The sequence below is a fragment of the Pteropus medius genome, unplaced genomic scaffold (assembly GCF_902729225.1).
Source record: "Pteropus medius unplaced genomic scaffold, Ma_sr-lr_union100, whole genome shotgun sequence".
Lineage (NCBI taxonomy): Eukaryota > Metazoa > Chordata > Mammalia > Chiroptera > Pteropodidae > Pteropus > Pteropus medius.
This window is the reverse complement of record NW_024352947.1, coordinates 933,636-951,986: the sequence shown is the minus strand read 5'-3', so window position 1 is coordinate 951,986 and position 18,351 is coordinate 933,636. Positions and strand designations below refer to the sequence as shown.

The window sequence follows — 18,351 nt, the reverse complement described above, 5'->3', positions numbered from 1 at the left end:
AGAGGAGGCGGGAGGTGACCCTAGGCATTTAGGCTCTCTTCCCAGGGCCCCCGGAGGCCGCCCGCTGGCTCGTCCTGTGCCACGCCCAGGGGCACCGGCCTCAGAGAAGAGCCTGCGTTCCCCAGCAGCTTCTGTAGACTCGGGGACGTGGGGACTGCGCGCGTCCGCGTCGTGGCCCCGCCTGTAACCACACCTGTGTCTCCCTTCCCTGACCGCAGCTCCTGCGGAAACGGCACATCGGGAACGACATCGTGACCATCGTCTTCCAGGAGCCCGGGGCGCGCCCCTTCACCCCCCGGAGCATCCGGTCCCACTTCCAGCACGTCTTCGTCGTCGTCAGGGCGCACGGCCCCTGCACTGAGAACGTGTGTTACAGGTGAGGCGTCGGCCCCAGGCGCTCGCCCTCCCGGGCCAAAGGTGTTTGTCCCGAACAGTTCGGTTTTCCCGTTCTCGTCTCTAACCCCGTAATCGTCCCTCTTTTTCTAATTATACTTCCCACTGTCTTCACCCAGGTACTTTCTGTAAGAAATAACTGCCTTCTTCCCTTTTTTGGAAAAACGAAATACTTAGCCGTTCGAAAATCACAAATGATACTTTTCTTCTATTTTCCCCTTAAAAACCTCCTCCGGCCCCTGCCAGAGCCATAATTTAATGGTTACAGCCTCGGACGTGGACCGCGTGGCTGTTCTTCAGCAGAAGTAATTTCTGCGGCGCTAAAACTGCTTCTCATCCAAACGCTTGGCAAGGCTCAGCGCGGCCGGGCGGCCGGAATAAGCGCTTGACGCGCGCTCCGGTCGTTCCAGGAGGCCATCCGTGCGCCTCGGACGCCCGAGACTGCGCCTGACAGGCCCGCTGTCCATCTCGACTCCCAAGAGAGAGCAGCTCTTTCTCAGGGAACAGCTGCCTCGGGAGGTCAGGCGGTGGGAGGCGGCGCCCAGCCCCGGCCCAGCGCGGTGCTGTGCGTGAACGATTTTATTTTTCGGAGGCTTCGATTCCTCCTCTTAAACACGAGGGTAATAGCACCGACCTCAGTGTGTACTTACGAAGAACAAATAGCGGGAATCACGCAGAACGCCCGTTCGAGGCCTCGGCACGCGTCATAGTGTATCTCGATCATCTTAACGTGGTCGTTGCCACGTTAAGTTTTCTGCCGACAGGGCCGAGGCGGGGCACACGCGTGTGGGTGTGAGACGGTGTGAGAGGTACCCGTGCACACTGCAGGGCCTCCCCCGAAGGCAGAGAAACAAGTCCGTGTGTCAGATGCGGCAGCTGACGCCCCCGCCACATGCCCAGCGCGTCCCGAAAGAGCAGTCTGGGAGCCGGCGTCTTAGCCCGAACGCTGCCCTGGTCGGCTTGCCCGACGTAGCCAGCCTCTGCCCCGTCGGGCGACGTGACACAGCAGGCCTGGGCTCCACCTGAGCCTCCTGGGCTTCCTCCCTTTGTGACTCTGACACACGCCTGAGTTAAAGACCAGGGGCCTGAATGCCCAGAACTATCTCACAGAACCACGTCAAAAAGAGCAGAATGCCTATTCTGTATAAACGTCAGGCTGAGACAGATGATGTTGGTCCACGCACGGTAAATCGACTCACTCTTCTGAGACCTCACCCGACCAGTGGTAATTTGAAGGATAATCTTAAATGAACCTTCCCGGGAACCTCGGGAATTGGAAACGTAAGCCTAGGGCTGTATCGTATTCGATTTGATTAGTTGCTTTTTTTTTTAGGTCAAATAAAAATTACTATCTTCAGTTTACGCTTAAATCACTAGAGGGTTGATTAGCACAAAAAAATCTATTTTTATTTCAGGTTCTCTGGTTTTAATTACTAGGGAGGGATGTTTTTGAAACCAGTTTTGATATAGATACAGATCTTATTTGGGGCAAAAAGGGAGCACGTTGGAGTAGAAGGCTCCCCGACGCTTCGGCTTGAGTGCATGCAGGCTTGGGAGGCACAGCTGCGTGCGGGAGGGGAACTGTGCCTCGGGCCTTCTCAGTATCCTGTGGGCGGAAGGCCCCGGGAGTCTGCGCTCATCCATGGACGTGCAAGCCAGGTCCGGAGATGCGGTCACGGCCTGGTCACCACGCGTCCCACTCGGCGTTGGAAGAAGTGGTCACAGCCTGGTCACCAGCGCTGGGAGGCCGGCTTCGGTGCGCAGAGAGGCCGTGAGCTGAGTCAGGGCTGAGGGGCAGCAGGGGCGGCCAGATCAACCATAGTCCAGACGGGCAGCTATGGGACGGCACCCGGGCCTTAGCCCACGAGGACACAGCGATTCCTCCTCTGTCTGGAAGGTTCTTAGGCCCTTCCTCTAGGACTTGAGTCAAGTCCCGCACAGCACCCTTTGGTCTCTGCACCCCGGAGGCGCAGGCGAGCTCGGCGTCCTGTCCTGACGGGAGGCGGCCCTTCTCCCCGCCCCGTGCCCACCGGGCCCCCCGCAGTCGTCACCTTGCCGCTCGCCCCGGAAGTGATGAGCTCAGCTGCGGGAGACGTTGGGGACTGTGGTCGTTTTGGTCTAACCAGCCACATGCCAGAGGAGGAAGTCACGCCCGTCAGAACAGGTTCAGACACGTCTTCATGCCTCATTCAGCTCTCTCGGGGTTTTGTGCAGTGACGAACACGACGCCTCACGCGCCTCCTGTCCCGACACGGACGAGACGGGCCTGGGCAGATGTGGCGCCAGTGCCCAGCCTCGGTCCGGAGCAGCCGCCCGGCGTGGCTGCCGTGGACTCGCTCACTCGCTCGCTCGTGTTCTGCTTGTTGATTTGTTAATTAACTCGTTACAGTTGCTCTTATCCGAACATCGTTGGTCTCGATACGTTTGTTACTGTCACTGTGCGTCTGAGTCTTTCGATCCCTGGAATCTCTTGAAACTACTCCCAGAAAACCTTTGTTTAGATTTTCAAAATGCGACCGAGTGAGTATTTCCTCGAGAAAGAGACACTTAGAAGTCCTGACGCTGCAGATACGGTCACGTGTCTGGTAGCAGCGGAATCCCAGCCAGCCACCGGGGCTAAGCTCACTTCTGTCAGAAGTGTCACCAGCTACAGAGCTGGAGGTCCAGCGGGCGCCGTCTGAAACTCTGTATCCGCTCGGCCGTGGACCCACTGCCCTCCCGCCTTCGCTTGGTGGCCGTGACAAAGCACCGCACACCGGGGTTGAAAGAACAGACATTTATTCCCCACAGTCTGGAACCCGGGATGGAGGTGTCGGCAGGTTTGGGCTTTCCTGCGGCCTCTGTCCTCGGCTTGCAGGTGGCCGCCGTCTCCCTGTGTCCTCACGTGTCCCTTCCTCTGTGCAGTGCGCCCCTGGGGTCTCCGTGCATCCGGATCCCCTGTTAGAAGGACCCTAGTCAGACTGGATTTGGGCCACGCTGATGTCCTCATTTTGACATAATCATCACTCCGAAGACCGTGTCTCCAAACACAGTCACTTTCCCAGCTGCTGGGCTTAGGGCCGCAACGTACAAATTTTGAGAGACACGACTCAGCCCCTAACACCCCCAGCACCCACTAAGTGTGAGACGTTTTCCTTAAATACAAACAAGCAAACAAAAACCCGGCGTCCAGAAGTCAGGTGACAGGAAGCTGCTAAGTCGACGGCTAAGGGGAGAGTAGGGGGCGTGCAGATTTCCGAAGGTAAATATTGCCGCGTCACAGCTCATCTTGTTTCTTTTTTCTTCCTCAGCGTTGGAGTTTCTAGATCAAAAGATGTGCCACCGTTTGGTCCACCGATTCCCAAAGGCGTAACTTTTCCGAAGTCGGCGGTGTTTCGGGACTTCCTTTTAGCCAAAGTAATCAATGCAGAAAACGCAGCCCACAAATCGGAGAAGTTCCGGGCCATGGCCACTCGGACCCGGCAAGAGTATCTGAAAGATCTGGCGGAGAACTTCGTCACGACCGCCACGGTGGACGCCTCTGCCAAGTTCAGCTTCATTACGCTGGGCGCGAAGAGGAAAGAGAAGGTCAGGCCGCGGAGTGACGCCCACCTGTTCAGCGCGGGGGCGGTCACGTGGCCCGTGCTGGCACGCGACTTCAGCCAGTCGGCCGACATCCAGTGTCTGCTGGGGATCTCCAACGAGTTCATCATGCTGGTCGAAAAGGACGCCAAGAACGTGGTCTTTAACTGTTCCTGCAGGGACGTCATCGGGTGGACCTCCGGGCTGACGAGCATCAAGGTGTTCTACGAGAGGGGCGAGTGCGTCCTCCTGTCCTCGGCGGACAGCTGTGCCGAAGACGTCAGGGAGATCGTCCAGCGCCTGGGAGTAAGTGCGGCTGCGTGCGTCCCGCCACCCCGGTCTGCGGCCCCGGGCACACTGCGACCCCCGCTCCAGAGGCGTCACCAGGGTCTCGGCGCCTGGGGAGCAAGGGGCTGTTGCGTGTGGACGCAGAGCTGTGTCACTGCTGAGCTCACCAGTGCTGGGGAAGCGGCCGTTACAAATCGACGGGGAGGGAAAAGTGAGGCCAACTTTCCAGGGGGAACGCGGGATGTGTTTTTATAGTATTTGAAGGAAGAACAAGAGAGTTGGCTAGAGGTCATGGCCGTCTGCAGGGACTGCAGGTCGGCACCTTCCGGGGGGGCTCGGCGGGCACAGACTGCCGCTGGGTGGTGGACGAGCGCGTCCCTTGCAGCTCGAGCTCTGCGTGTTCGTACAGCATGCGTGTTTGTTTCATCCGCAGGATGTAATGTGTTATTAATCTTCCGGCCACAGAAGAGGCGGTTCTTGAGGAGGTTTCACTAGAATCACCCGTTAAGTGAGACACGTGCACAAAAAGTCATAAAGATATTTTCTAATTTTATCTCTAGTACAAAACCCCTAATTGATGTTTAACGGTTGTATTTCTGCTTCTAGTGTCAACAAAGGAAAATGTAAGTTTTAGTTTGAATGTATACAATAGTTACAGGAATAAATCAAATATAGGAACAAAACACGCTTTGACAAAAGAATTTCTCACGTGTAAATCTTCCCCAAGGGATGTATATTTCATTAGTTAGAAATGATTCCATTAACTATGGGTCATGATAAAAGGAGAAATCATACCCATTTCCTGCTTCTTTCCTCCCACCAAATAGAAACCTCAAAACACGTGTGGGAGGCTTGCAGTCAGGTCCGAGCCCGCTGGCCCTGGCGGCGTCATGCCACTGCTCACGGACGCGCTGGCGGGAAGGGGCCTCGGCGCGCTCAGCGGCGCTGCTGGCTGCGTGCACGCAGGGCGGGGTGACCGGGTGTCTGACTAGTCTGTGCGTCTGGAGAATGGCGTCATCTGGGGACTGTGAGGGCTCAGCGCTTCCAGGGCTGATGCATAGAGTCCTTCTAGGAGAGCCGCTGGGCCACCGTGACCCGTGCTGAGAACACGGCACAGATGCCACGTCGCCGCCACCGAAACGCACGCTCACGGGCTCTCACACGTCCGCTGCCTGTGGACCCCGTCCTGTCACTTTCCTCGGCGTGACTGAGGTGCCCGATGGCTGGAATGGATTTGAGGAGCTGTGTTCTGTGTCGTGGGTGACTCGCAGCTGGAGACGTTGAGGGCCGGGAACGTCCGGGTGGCGCAGGGCGGGAGCCATGGAGCGACCGGTCGGCTGGAGCTGGTGGGCGCGCCGCTTGGCGGAGCTCAGGGTGCAGCCCGCCGTGGCGGGCGGTGGCTGAAAGGGGTCGGTCATGCCGGTGAAGACACAAGAAGGGCGAGAGCTTCCACCCCGAGGGGCAGCAGGCCAGCTTCCCGGGTGTGCAGCCTGCGTGGTCACAGGACCCACTGTCGGAGGGGCCCGTGCCTGGCCGCGTGCTCCGCTGTGTCTGTCTCGGATTCTGAGTGGCCTCTGGCGAGGGGCCCTGTGTTTTCACTTTGTACCCGGCTTCCCCAGCGATGCGGCCAGCCCTGGGCACATGGGGAGGGGGCCGAGTCCACGTGAGAATGTGAGGAACTCCAGATAAATGGAGAACAGGATCCTTCAGCCTTGGCCAATGTTAAGAAGCAAGAAAGAGCAAAATACAAAAGTAGGGGGGTCTTCAGGCGGCTGGAGGAAACAGCAGAAGGGGCAGAACGTGGAGGACTCTGGGAAAGTTTGTGCTTCGCTTCCGTCTGGGACGCGGGTGCGGGACTCCCTGGGTGTGGCACGAGGCTGCAGAGAAGGCAGGGCCCGATCGTGTGTCTGTGGCTGGGAGCTTCGTGGAAGCAAACTGGAAAAGTGATGGGAAACTTTATTCAGGTTGTACACGTCGCAAAAGAGCTTTTTCAACAGTTTTTAGTAGTTCCGTTCTACGCGCTCCCTGCCGTCCTGACCCCGCTGCCGCCCGGCCTGGGGGCAGGTCGCTAAGTGCCACCTGGGAAGTGCTTTGGGCCATTTTGAGGTTGACAGGTTGTCTGGTAGGTTTTAATGCTTGACGGGCGGGACTTGCGATGGTTTCGGACACGCCGTCGCCATCTCTCCGTGGCTGCGGCCCGTCTGGGACCGTGGGACTGACATGCTTCCGAATCGAGTCAGTTGACGTACAGACGAGATGGAATGGTCGGAACCGGCCTGAAGCTCCCCAGCTGCGGGCCACGGCTTCTAAGAAAAACGCATCGGTCTTTGAGGAGCGAAGCCTTGTCTCACTCCTGTTATTTCCTGTGCGTCCGATGCTGTGGGCTATTACAGCAGACTCTGGATCGACGTGTCCTTGTCACCGGGGCGGTGGAGGGAAGGGCAGGGACACGGAGGCCTGCGTGTGTGCTGCTGACCGCCTCCTGTCCCCCCAGATCGTGACGAGGGGCTGCGAGACGGTGGAAGTCACACTGCGGAGGAACGGGCTGGGCCAGCTGGGCTTCCACGTGAATTTCGAGGGCATCGTGGCCGACGTGGAGCCTTTCGGCTTTGCCTGGAAGGCCGGCCTTCGCCAGGGCAGCCGCCTCGTGGAGATCTGCAAAGTGGCCGTGGCCACGCTGACGCACGAGCAGATGATCGACTTGCTCCGGACGTCTGTGACCGTCAAGGTGGTCATCATCCAGCCCCACGACGACGGCTCACCCCGGAGGTAAGGCGCGGTGGGCCCTGGGCATGCTCGCTCCTCCTTGGCCTCCGTGGCGGGCGCCGTTTCACCTGTCACCTGTCCTGCGGGGTCCTCGGGAAGGGCAGCCAAGGGCGTCCAACCCACATCGTTTGGGCGTTACCGTCAGAGCAATTTAAAAAGGGCTCTGGAAGGTTCTTAGTGTATGACACGTGGTAACTCGTGATTTCCTAAGCAGTTTAGTGGGACACTGGCCACCGGAGCACACAGCGTGGCCGAGTACAAGCACGTGTCACGCTGCGGGGAAGGGCAGCTGCTCGGCTCACCTGGCCCCACGGGACTCCTGTCCGAAGGGCAGTGTCTCTGTCACACCCTGGCCTTCCACAAGCTCGGTTCCCTTCTGTGTGGCGCCAGCCGCCGTCCCACACCAAAGCCAGTGGTGGCCAACGGGACATCTAAAAGACGAGCATCCACGTGTCTGAAGGAATGCGGGCCCGCAGCTGTGCCCTGCTGGCTGACCTGGTTTGGGACATTCTGAGAAGCCGCGTGAGAAACACGGACAGGGGCGGGGTTGGGGGTGGAGCAGGGGCAGGGTCAAGGGCAGGGTCAAGAGCAGGGCCGGGAAGGGCGTCAGGAAGCGCCACGGCTCCACGGTTCACAGAAAAGGTTTGCGCTCAGCAGTAAGAGACATTGGGCCAACAGGAGGGAGAATGTAGTTAGGATCGAGCCGCTGCCCGACCGTGGCCGCCGCGTGCTGCAGGGCGTGTGGCCGGCGAGGCTGGGACAGGCTCTCCTCCGTCCCAAGGAGCTCCCGCCCGCAGCCGCAGCCCGGCCTCGGGCCTTGGGCCGAAGTGAGCCCGTGCAGTCTGGGGGCCCACGTGCTCTGAGCCTCACTCGCTAGCGGCAGCTGGGGGTCACACCACCACCTACCTCCCGCTGTCCTTAAGGAGGATTAAGTAGGTGACGTACGTAAAGCACTTAGCGCCTTCAGAATCAGCACCCCGCACACGTTAGTTAATAAACTTTAAGATATTCATTTGAATTTTTCGATAAGATAGCAAGATCGCTGTGCCTGGTTCGGAGCTGATTTCCGTGCTGCCCGACGATGTCCCCGCGTCCCCGGCTGCCCCCCTCAGCCTCTCACACCGCCTGTGCAGTGCCCCTTTCCGCGTTGGCGGCTCCCCCGTCTGTGCTGCCCGCGACCGGAGCCGCGAGGCAGCTGTGACGCGCGCTTGAAATGCAGTTAGTGCGACTGAGGAGACGCGTTTTCACTTTAATTACTTAATTAAGATTCGGTCAGCCACGTGGCAGCGGCTGCCAGGCGCACAGCTCGTCCCTGACCCGCGACCTGTCTGCAGCGGGCACAGCAGCGGCGCTGGACGTCGGTTCCCGGGAGTTGTCGCCTCCTTGCTCCCTGCCGCCTTCCTGTGGCCCCGACTCTCTCCCGTAGGTTCACGGTACTGGTTTAAAGAGCCGAAAGGCCTGAGACAGCAGCCGCGTGTCACGGGAAATAGCCAAGGTGTCCTTGTTGCCCTTCCAGATTCTGTCCCCTTAAATCCACTTGCTCCCTAAGAGCCCCACGAGCTGCATATAGTGGCGTGAGTGCAGAGAAGTCAAAGACACTTTTTACTCAAAACGAGACTTGGAAATCATAGGGAGCAAATCCTCTAGACCTTTGAAGCTAAACTATTGTGTAAATGAAGGTCTTTTAAAATAAATTTTAAGCCAGCCATTAGAAATTTTTCATACAGTAAGATTTCTTTCTTCCTGCGGTAGAGTTAGAGATTGGTAAGTCTCATGGCGAGAACCCGGTCCTTTCATCTGCCTCGGAGGTGGTTCCGACCACGGAACAGGACAGCGTGGTACCACACTCTCCCGTCCGGTAGCATCGCTCTGCTGTGTTAGCTTTGGCATCCGTGAAGCTTCTAAGAAATCTGGTGAACAAAACCGTTGGTCATTGTTACGTCTGGTATTTAAAACTCATGATTTGAAAGAATAGAATTTCCTAAGAAATACCGAATTTTTTTTTTAAGCTAAAACACATAAATCTAGCGTTTGAAAGTTTTGACTGTTATTTTTTTTACCCAAGGACATGTTAACCGCCTTGGTCTGCGCATAATTAATTCTTTCTTTGTTTTAAATGCACATTCTCTTGTCGAAGCCGTCGAGGTGTTTGGAGATTTTGCCCATGTGTCCTGGCAGTCACCTTAATGTCATTCCCTGAAGGCACAGGTTTTTCCCTCCGTTAATCCGGAAGGACGGTTTCGTGTATTTTAACGTTAGCCAGAATCAGACGTGGCCGTTGGCCTGCTAGCAAGCCTGCAGCTTGGCGTGCCTGTCACCCGTTTCTCCGGGTCGTGGAGGTTTGAAGCGTAGCATGTGTCACTGAAAATTCTTTCAATTCAGCCCTCCAGTTTTCTGTGAATTTGAATCTGTCAATGTTTAAGTGCGTATTTTTGTCCGTTTGGGATCCGTGTTCTGCCTGCGACTCTCCGGGTGCCCTGGTCATAGTGCCTGCTCTGGTCCTAAGGAGAAGTTGCCAGTGGGAACGGTCTTTTCTGTTATGATTAGTGGTTCCAGGTATACGATCCACCGGTGAGACTTTGCTGTGGTTTACGAAGTGATCCCCGGTGGCTCTCGCACCCACCCGGCTCCTCACAGCGGTGGCGACGCGGCTGGCCGTGTCCCCTGCGTGCACGCTCATTTCAAAGTCCATCCGTGCGCTGAGCGAGTTGAGCCTTCTTCGCTGTTAGATCTTTTAAGAAACCGTGGAAGAAAACCTTAAAGGGGAAGCGGGTAGCCCTCAACTCATGCGAAAAATTAAAACACAGACCTTTTAAGTGAATCATTGCTTAGCACATCCGTCCTCTAGCAGAATTAGCCCGGCCTCTGGCTGAACCGGCTCCGTGCCGTGAACTTGCCCGTCTGCCTCTCAAACTGGCTCTTGGTGCTGGTCAGGGGAGGGCAGAAGAGAACATTCATTTGCATGGACGTGTGTGTCTGCGTGTGCGTGTGTGCATGCATGTGCATGTGTGCCTGTGTCTGTGTGAGTGTGTGTGCGTCTGTGTGTGCGTGTATGTGTGTGCGCGTGCACACTTGTGCATGTGTGTGCACCCACACGGGTGCATGTGTGCATGTGTGCGCATGTGTGCGTGTGTGTCTAGTTCCGGGGACTCCGGGCGGGAGGGACCTCTTTGGGGAGGGATGCTCGTGAGGTGACCCATGCCGGGACTGGACCGGGGTGGTTTGCAGGACTGGGGCCGGGTGGCGAGAGGCAGTTCAGGAAAGCGCCCCTCGAGTGGAGCCGAGCTTCCGAGGGAGGAGGCCGTCTCCCTGGGGACCGTCTGGACGCAGATATGCCGGGGACCCGCCGAGCCACCGGGCTGAGCTCTTCCTTGGTTCTGGGCGGGCGGTGTGGCCCCAACCCCCAGCCTCCAAAGGTGACTGGCACTCTGACAACGTCACCTTAAGGAAAGCACATCCACTTAAGAGGCCGGTGTAAAGGAAATAACTCGTGGGAATTATGGGTGAGTCGTTGTGCAATCGAGTGATTCAGTCAACGCGTCCAATAAAAATGGAGACGACGCGCCTCGCTGGGGTGCGTCCCTTCTGGGCCATGTTTCATACTCTGTCGACGTGACATATTTTTCTACATAATGCAGAACAGCGGAAATTATCTCATGTTGTCATGAATCTAAACTGTGGTTCTCTCCTCATTCTGGAAAATCGAAGCTTTCTGCCCTCGTCTTCTCTTTCTCTGGCCCTTGCTGACCAGTCGACCTAGTACGTGGCCGAGGACGTGAAGATAACTCACCTTCGTCAGATTAGCGGCGGGCGTGTGCGTGCACCTGTGCGTGTGCAGGTGTCGATGTGAAATCGGGACCGAGGGGGCGTGTTAGATCCGACTTATTCACGTGCATCAGAAAGAGTAGTTACATCTGGTGTCGTCTTAGGGGCCCTGAGAAAAATACCGAGCGTAAGGCCCTCAGCGTGGCTGCGGCTCGCCCGCCGTTCCGAGTTCCTCCCAGGCAGCGTTTCGTTCCCGAGGTCGGATTACCGCGCACGTTAGGCGGGCCGCCTCGCATTTCCTCCCTCACTCTTAACGGGCCTGTGCCGGAAACCGGGCCGGCGCTGGGGCTCCTCACCCGGGCAGGGCCGCCCCGACCTTGCCACTCATGGCTCCTTCGCGTCTGTCCGCGTGGCGTCCCGAAGAGCCGTGCTCGCCGTGCGTGCTCCGCGGTGTCAGAGTGGTTTTCTCAAACTAGCCACAACGTGGAGCCCGACAGTGAGTCTCTCGGTGCGGAAAACACTCTCGCCCTCTGAAATTAATCATCCATATATTAGCGTCCAGGCCATTTTGCGGTTTGGAATGTTGTCATGTCACCGACGCGGAGACCGGAAGGCAGGGGGTGACGGGAAAGCACGAGCTGTCTGGTGGGTAGGCAGATACCTGTCCCCGCCTGACGGCTCACACTGTGCCATGGGCGTCTTCCCGATGGAGATACTGTCGTCAAAAGTCAGGCATCAGCTGCTGAGCATCTTCCGTGTCTACCTGTGACGTGTACGATGCAGTAAAAAGGTATTCGTGGTCTCGAGCTTTCTAAGGAAAAAAAGCGAGTGTTTGGCCTCACGAAGAATTTTCTGAGCCTCTGTTGTGGGTCAAGTGCGGTCTGGGTGCCAGATGTGCAGGGGGCCGACACGGGCCACCCGTGTCTGCTGAGGGGGAAGGGGTCGGAAGCGGATGACCGACTCCATCCAGGTGGCTCACCTCCTGTGTCATGTCACACACACCTTTTCACTGAAGTCCTCGCTCACAGGGCTCGGTCAGGTAGATTTATGGTCTGCTGTCTCTTTTTTGTCTGTTGTCTAGGTGTCTCTATTTCTGTAAATCAAGAAAATTTATAGAAAAGTGAATTAATGTTTCACATAGTACCTATTTCGCGGATACACTGCCCCAACCTTTGTAGTAAATCATACCGTGTCGCTGTTGGAAGCTTTTGATTTTTTATGCAACAGAAAGATTTTGTGATTCAAGTGCATGAGCATCAATTACCCCTGTCACCTTGTTGGATGATTCAGAAAGAGTCTCTAGCTATTAGCACGCTATTAGCATAGCAGACACTGAAATGGTTAAAATGCCAGTGATTGCCTCAGCCCCTGGGGCTCTGCAGGGGTCCCCTCCAGAGTTTGTCGTGCAAAGGAAGCAGGTCCTTCATTCGAGGGGGCTCATCGGCCTTCGTTTCCGAAGAGTCTTTAGCCCCTAGTAGAAAATGTGGCGTGCGTGGGCCACGTGGACTGTCCTTTGATGGTATTCCAAGGAGGTGGCCGAGTGTCTTGGAAAGGGCACTGGGCTCAGTCAGGTCCTGTTCCAGAGTGAGCCTGTCCTGGGCAAGCCGAGCCACCTTTCCCACCGTCTGAACGTCCTGCCAATCCCGGGAGCTGTCCTCCATCCTGCCTCAGACGTTCTGGGGAATCTCAAGGCGGAGGAGCGTGGAGACCAGCCAAGCGCCCTGGGGCGGAGGCGAGCGGCCTTGGAGCGGAGGGTGCAGCGCGCAGGCTTCTCATCAGGCAGCGGCTCGGCCCGTCAGCTGCAGCCCAGAGTGGACGCCACCTCTGGGCCGGCCATGCTGGAAGCTGGGAGTGGTGGCGGCTGTGGACTGGGAGCCCCCGCCGGTGGGAAACCCCGCCTCGGGCGGCAGGGGGCAGGGCGGACCGCAGCACGTGCATGTGACGGGCGGCCCGTGCAGGAACGAGCCATCCCGGGGGTCCTGGGCGCCGAGTCCAGAAGGATGGCAGGCAGGGCCATCGCCCAGAGCGAAGCGGCGCCCTCGGGCCCGGCCACTGGCCGCTGGCCGCTCCTGCAGTTCCACAGCGTTTCATTATTAAGCAGCTCATTTTCTGTGACCTTCTCGTCCTCCACCTGCTTTGCCTTCGAGGATGACGACTGTTAAGGGAGATTAGACTCAAAAGGTTCTGGTTAGACGAGGAAATTTTATTTATTTTTAACCCTGAAGCCAAGTTTTCATCGCGCTCGTTGGTACTGTGTGGGGAGGAAGTCGACGCCTCCCACGCAGGTGCTCCCACAGCCTTATCTCTCCGAGTGTCTCCCTCTGGCAGGCAAACCGAAGAACGTGCCAGAAGCTAGGGCTGCAGTTCGCATCCGCCGACTCGATCTGGGACGTCGAGGAAGCCGAGGGCGTTTTTCTCAAGAACCGAATTCGTTCGAACACAGGAAAGCAAGTGGCTTAAGGCTTCGCTTCGAAAATGTTTCATGCACACACACAATGAGGAGCTCACTTTGGGGGCAGTGGCGTTTCCCACTGGGTCTTCCTGGGTCAGCGTGGGTTTCGGTCGGGCCTGACCCGTGGGCGACGAGGATCTGCCAGTGCCACTGCTCAGCAGCAGCGGCTCTGACACTCCCGGGGCGCCGGGACATGTCGCCTGGCGCCCTGCGCTGCAGCCACCGGCGGCGGGTTACGGGAGTGGTGACGAGCGGGGTCTGTGGATGTGCGTCTGGTGTCTGGTGTCTGGTGTGAGCTGCAGGCACAAGGGCGTCCGTGGGCTGATTTGTAATCCATACTTTACACCTCTTCCCAGTTCCCTGAAAACAGGTTTCTACATGCACCCTTCACGGAACCGTTCATATGAACGAAGCAGACCTAGGCTTGATCGGGGGTGATATGTTACAGTTAGTAGTATTTATATGACGTCTGGGTCAGAAGTCAGAAAGCAAACATCCAGTTTGTAAGAGCTGTAAAAAATCACAATAACAAAATTAATTTTGATTTTAAAATAAAGCCGTTCTTTTGAGAGTAGCTGATTTTTATTCGGGCAAAAGAGTGCCAGCTCTCAGAGTTGCATGATCATTCACATACGACCGTGCAAGAGGCTGGCAATGAAACAACCTTCATCCTCGTCCCCCTCAGGCATCACACAAGTTCTTGTCAGCACTCTCTCAGATATTAGTCATGATGATGCATTTGCAAAGCGTCTTTCTTCCAAGATTTGAGCTGAATTACAGCATCGTATTAAAGACTACAGACCCTGAGCATAAATCTAATACAGCACACAACGCAGCCATCTGTCACCCTTTGTTTACTCTTTCTTTTAAACCAAACTTAATAAACTCGAAAACCAAACGGGCACCAGCAGGGGAAGGTGCCGTTCGGTCCACGAGGTTCAGGGTTCACATCCCTTCCACTGAGAACGTAACTCCGGGGCCCTTAGCCCTGGCCGCATGGTAAGCGCCCCGCTCTGCACTGTGCCTCCGGCTGCCACCTTCGAGACGGCTGCGGTCACCTGACATCCAGCGACTGGCTTCGAGCATCCGTTAGGGTAGAAGACAAGTAGGTTTCTCGATGTCTGGACGTTTACTCTCCCGTCTGCCTTTATGATGGCTAAGCGGGTGGGCGGCCAGATGGGTGAATCCGTAATTGCAGGCGACGTGGTAGAAAGTTAAGTACAAAAACCCCTGGAGACAGTGCAAGTGCATGAGTAAAAACTTCAGAGCCATGGCGTTTTAGTGATAATAATAATAATAATAATAATAATAATAATAATAATACTGCTGCTGCAATTCAGCACAAATCTGGACTTACTAAATTTGGCCCATAATTTAGGTATCACTGTCAGTAAATCCAGAACAATTTAAACTTGCCCAGAGGAGGGAGGTGAGTTTTGCTTTAGGGGGGTGGCACGTTAAGCTGTGAATAACCGTTCACCCCACCAGTTCTCCGCTGCGAACGGACGCCCCCCTTTCCGTGGTTTTCCCAGCCCGTTCTCCTCTGCTCTCCACGGGCAGTGCCTGTGTCCCTTGGCCTCTCGAGCCAAAAAGCCGGACATTGTTTTTTATTCCCACCCTCTTTTTGTCCCTGGCTCTAAGCGCTATCGGTTTGTCAGCTGAGAAGTAGCTTCCGTCCAGCACTGTTGAGAACAGAGCCATCTGTGTCCTGGTCCTCTGCGTGGGGCCTGTCCCCTCGCCGCCTCTCCAGCCCCCGCCCCAGAAGCCACGGGCCTCTGTGTCCTGCGGGCCTCTGTCACCCACGGGCCTCTGTGTCCCATGGGCCTCTGTCACCCATGGACCTCTGTGTCCCACGGGCCTCTGTGTCCCACGAGCCTGTCACCCACGGGCCTCTGTCACCCACGGGCCTCTGTTGCCCACGGGTCTGAATCCCACAGGACCTCCCTCGATTCAGACCTTTGTTCATTCACTGTGCCGGCGCCTTTCTGACCTTGTAAGCTGGCTTCACCCATCTTCCGGTTCCGGACATTGTCGTGCACTATTTCGTGAGTTTTCTCCCGCCGATTTAACCTGGTTCCCTTAGAAGAAAAGCACAGCTCGCTGCCCGCGTTAACTTAATCTACAGAAACCCGCGCTTTGAGGCCGAAGCGAGTCTGACTGGTTTTGAGTGTGAAGGCAAAATAGAAAGGCCGTCCTCAGAGTTCGTCGTAAACAGGCTCGTCTCTGACCCTGATGCAGCAGGAACGTGACGATCGGCGTTAGTGACTTTTTCGTGCAGTAGATATTGGAGCGGGAACAGCACCAGGCGGAACGTCACGTTGCACACGACACGCCGCGTCTCTCTGCGGGACTCGCCGTCCGTGTCGCTGTGCGGGCAGCTTAGCAGGGCCCGGTTAGGCTGTTTCCCTGGCGTCTGGCGTCGGCGTTGTGCCCGAGCGGAAGCTCGAGGAGGTGTGACGTCCGCAGAGCGCGGAGACGCTAGGCCCGGCCGCGGGGCTTCCCCCGCCTCCTTTCAGCCGACGTCTGTCCCAAGTCCCCACGGCCGATCGGGTGCTCAGGATGCTCGGTCTGGAACAGGACGGCGGGACTCCGCGCCCTGACGTGTAGAAGGTGGCGAAGGAGTTTCTCGTACCGGAACGTGTGCCCTTTGCGCTCGGCCGGACGCGAAGCGAGCGTGCGGTCCCCACGCCCGCCGCTCCCGCACGTGTGTGTGACCCACGAGCACACGCGGCTCCTCGGTCTCCCTCCCACCCTGTCGTCCGCTTCAATCACGGTTTCGTCACACAGCGTCGACGACGCTGTCACCTCCTTCTCGTCACAACAGTTCAGGGCCGTAAGGTCACCACAGAAACTGGCGACGGCCGTCCCCTGCGTCATCCGGTCTGTCGGATCATTGGGCGTCTGTCTTCTGTTTACACGAGCTGGCCCAGCCGCGTCAGGCCTGCGCCGATGTCATTCCCCGAGAGGCCTGGGTGACGGGGGGCAGACTTTTGGGGGAGGTTAGGACTGCGATCCGTGAGCTCTCTTGGGGTGAACGCTGCGGCCGCAGGCGCCGCCGGCGAGTGTGCTCAGGGCACGCGGGAGTGGGTCAGCAGCGTACGGTGACGTGGTGGCCTTCGTGCTCCTGGGCGGAGAGCACGGATTTGTGGAGACGGGGCTGTGAGCTGAGGCTTCGGCCAGATTTGGGGATGTGATCACCAGGAGCGGGGACGGGGGGACCGGACAGCTGGAGGACGACAAGCTGTGCAGGGAGCTTTGGGCAGGCCAGATGGCCCACAGCAGCTGTCCGGGGAGACGTTTAGTTTTGAATTTTCTAGTAGCCATATTAAAAAATGTTTTCAAAACAGGCAAAATCATTTTATTGTTTTAACTTAATATCTCTAAAATATCAGTTCAACATTCGATAAATGTTAAAAATTATTAGATAGTTCACATTAGTTTTCACATTAAGTCTTCAAAATTCAGGGTGTATTTTACACTTACAGCAGATCAGTTTACGTGTTAATTTTTCATCCAAAATACTCGGCTGTTTAGATTTCATAAAACTTACAGTTGCAAAAGTGGGTTCACATACCCAAGTTATTTGAAACATTCTTAAAAAACGAATCGAGTATCAGTTTTTAAATTTAAATTACAGTGAAATCGCTCGTCCCTCGATCACGCCGCCCACGTCAGGGCCTCATCAGCCTGGCACGGCGGTGGCTGCCACGCTGGCAGAGCAGCTTGGAGGACGTGTGACAAGTGCTCGGCGAGTCAGCGTCAGGCAGAGGCCCGTCGGTGTGCCCGAGAGCCACCGACCCTTCCAGGAAGGGACTTCTCAGGGCGTTTGTACTACGGGGGACGGGGACCAGACGGACACAGACAGAAACCGGTTAGAATCTGCCAGCCCCAGCGCTGTCCACACTCGAGTTGAAGTCAGTGTTACAGGCTTCTGGTCGCGATAGACTGGCCGCCTCTGAGCTACATGTCGCCAAAGGCCTTCGTGAAGGATAAAGCTTCAGGACAGAAGGAAGCATTCATCCCCTTTAATAAGTTCTTTTTTACAACTTTATTGAGTGTGACAGACATGCAGTTGAGTTTTGGTACGTGTGTGACATGGTACGTGTGTGACGTGGCCGCCACAAGCAAGATCACAGACAGACATTCCCCTTACGGGCTGTGAGGTGTCTGCGTGCGCAAGAGTCCGGGGCTCGGTCCTTGGATCCCGCACGGCAGGTTCGCGTGAAGCCGATGCTCGGGGAAGGGCGGCGGCGGGCGGAGAAGCGAGCGGAAGCGCCCTCGTTAAGTGCAGCGAGCCGCGTGCGCACGCTCGGGAGCAGGAGGGCCGGGGGGAGCCGGCCGCGCCCCAAGAAGCATGGGTCGGGGCCGCCGGGGGTCGTGGGGTTTCTCAGCTCCCCTCTGTCCCTGCCGCGGCCTCTGGGGGTCGTGGGCTTTCTCGGCTCCCCTCTGTCCCTGCCATCTCGGACGCGGCGAACGCCCTGTGCCCCCCTGTGCGCGGGCAGCGTGTGCCCGCAGGCGGAAGGTGCCCGCCTGCGCCCTGGCACTGAGGGCGTCGCGTGCGCGGTGCCGTTTGCCCGTACCGCTCCCCGCAAGCAGGTCACACGGTGGTCACTGCAGCGAAACCGTGGGGGCCAAGCGAGGGAGGCGCCAGCTTCCACCTGGCTTCTGACCACGGGGACACGAGGGTGTTGCCCGAGGCGGTTGCCCGAGGCCGCCCTCGCTTTGCTCACGTCACCGCTGGGCCTCGGGGCCTTTCTGACCCTCCTGTTACCTGTCTCCCCACCCCGTCCTTTCCATCGCTCCTCAAAGGGGCTCATATAAGTTTGGGTGTCTTATTTCTAGGGTCCTTAGGCAGGACCGTGGCGACCAGGAGTCCGGTCTGGTCCTGCCCGGGTCACTTTGAGCAACTCATTCCCTGTTCAGTGTCTCCAGGCTTTCCACCCCGAGTTCCTGGTAGGCGCTGTACCTCCAGAAGCATATTTGACTTGTATGACACCTGCGGGGACCTGGGGCCTCTGTCCTGCCAGGTGTGAATCCCTGTGGTCCCTTCCTGGGGGGCTGTCCTTCAGCCTTTGAGTAACCAAGCAGCCGGGTCACAGGTCCCCTACCTACGCCAGTGTGGACGA

At 57.1% G+C, this 18,351-nt stretch overlaps 1 protein-coding gene across 10 annotated transcripts in view; it reads left to right on the top strand.

The window, feature by feature from the left end:
- Nucleotides 1-18,351, top strand: part of SIPA1L2 (signal induced proliferation associated 1 like 2) — a 155,865-nt gene that overhangs the window by 105,632 nt on the left and 31,882 nt on the right. For all 10 annotated transcript variants that reach the window (XR_005650167.1, XR_005650168.1, XM_039850380.1 and 7 more), the window contains 3 exons: nucleotides 219-376; nucleotides 3,684-4,260; nucleotides 6,737-7,011. Coding sequence is in view for 8 of the 10 variants with exons in the window: in XM_039850380.1 (XP_039706314.1) it covers nucleotides 219-376; nucleotides 3,684-4,260; nucleotides 6,737-7,011 (1,010 nt within the window). In the remaining 2 variants the exon portion in view is untranslated. The remainder of the gene's footprint in view (nucleotides 1-218; nucleotides 377-3,683; nucleotides 4,261-6,736; nucleotides 7,012-18,351) is intronic.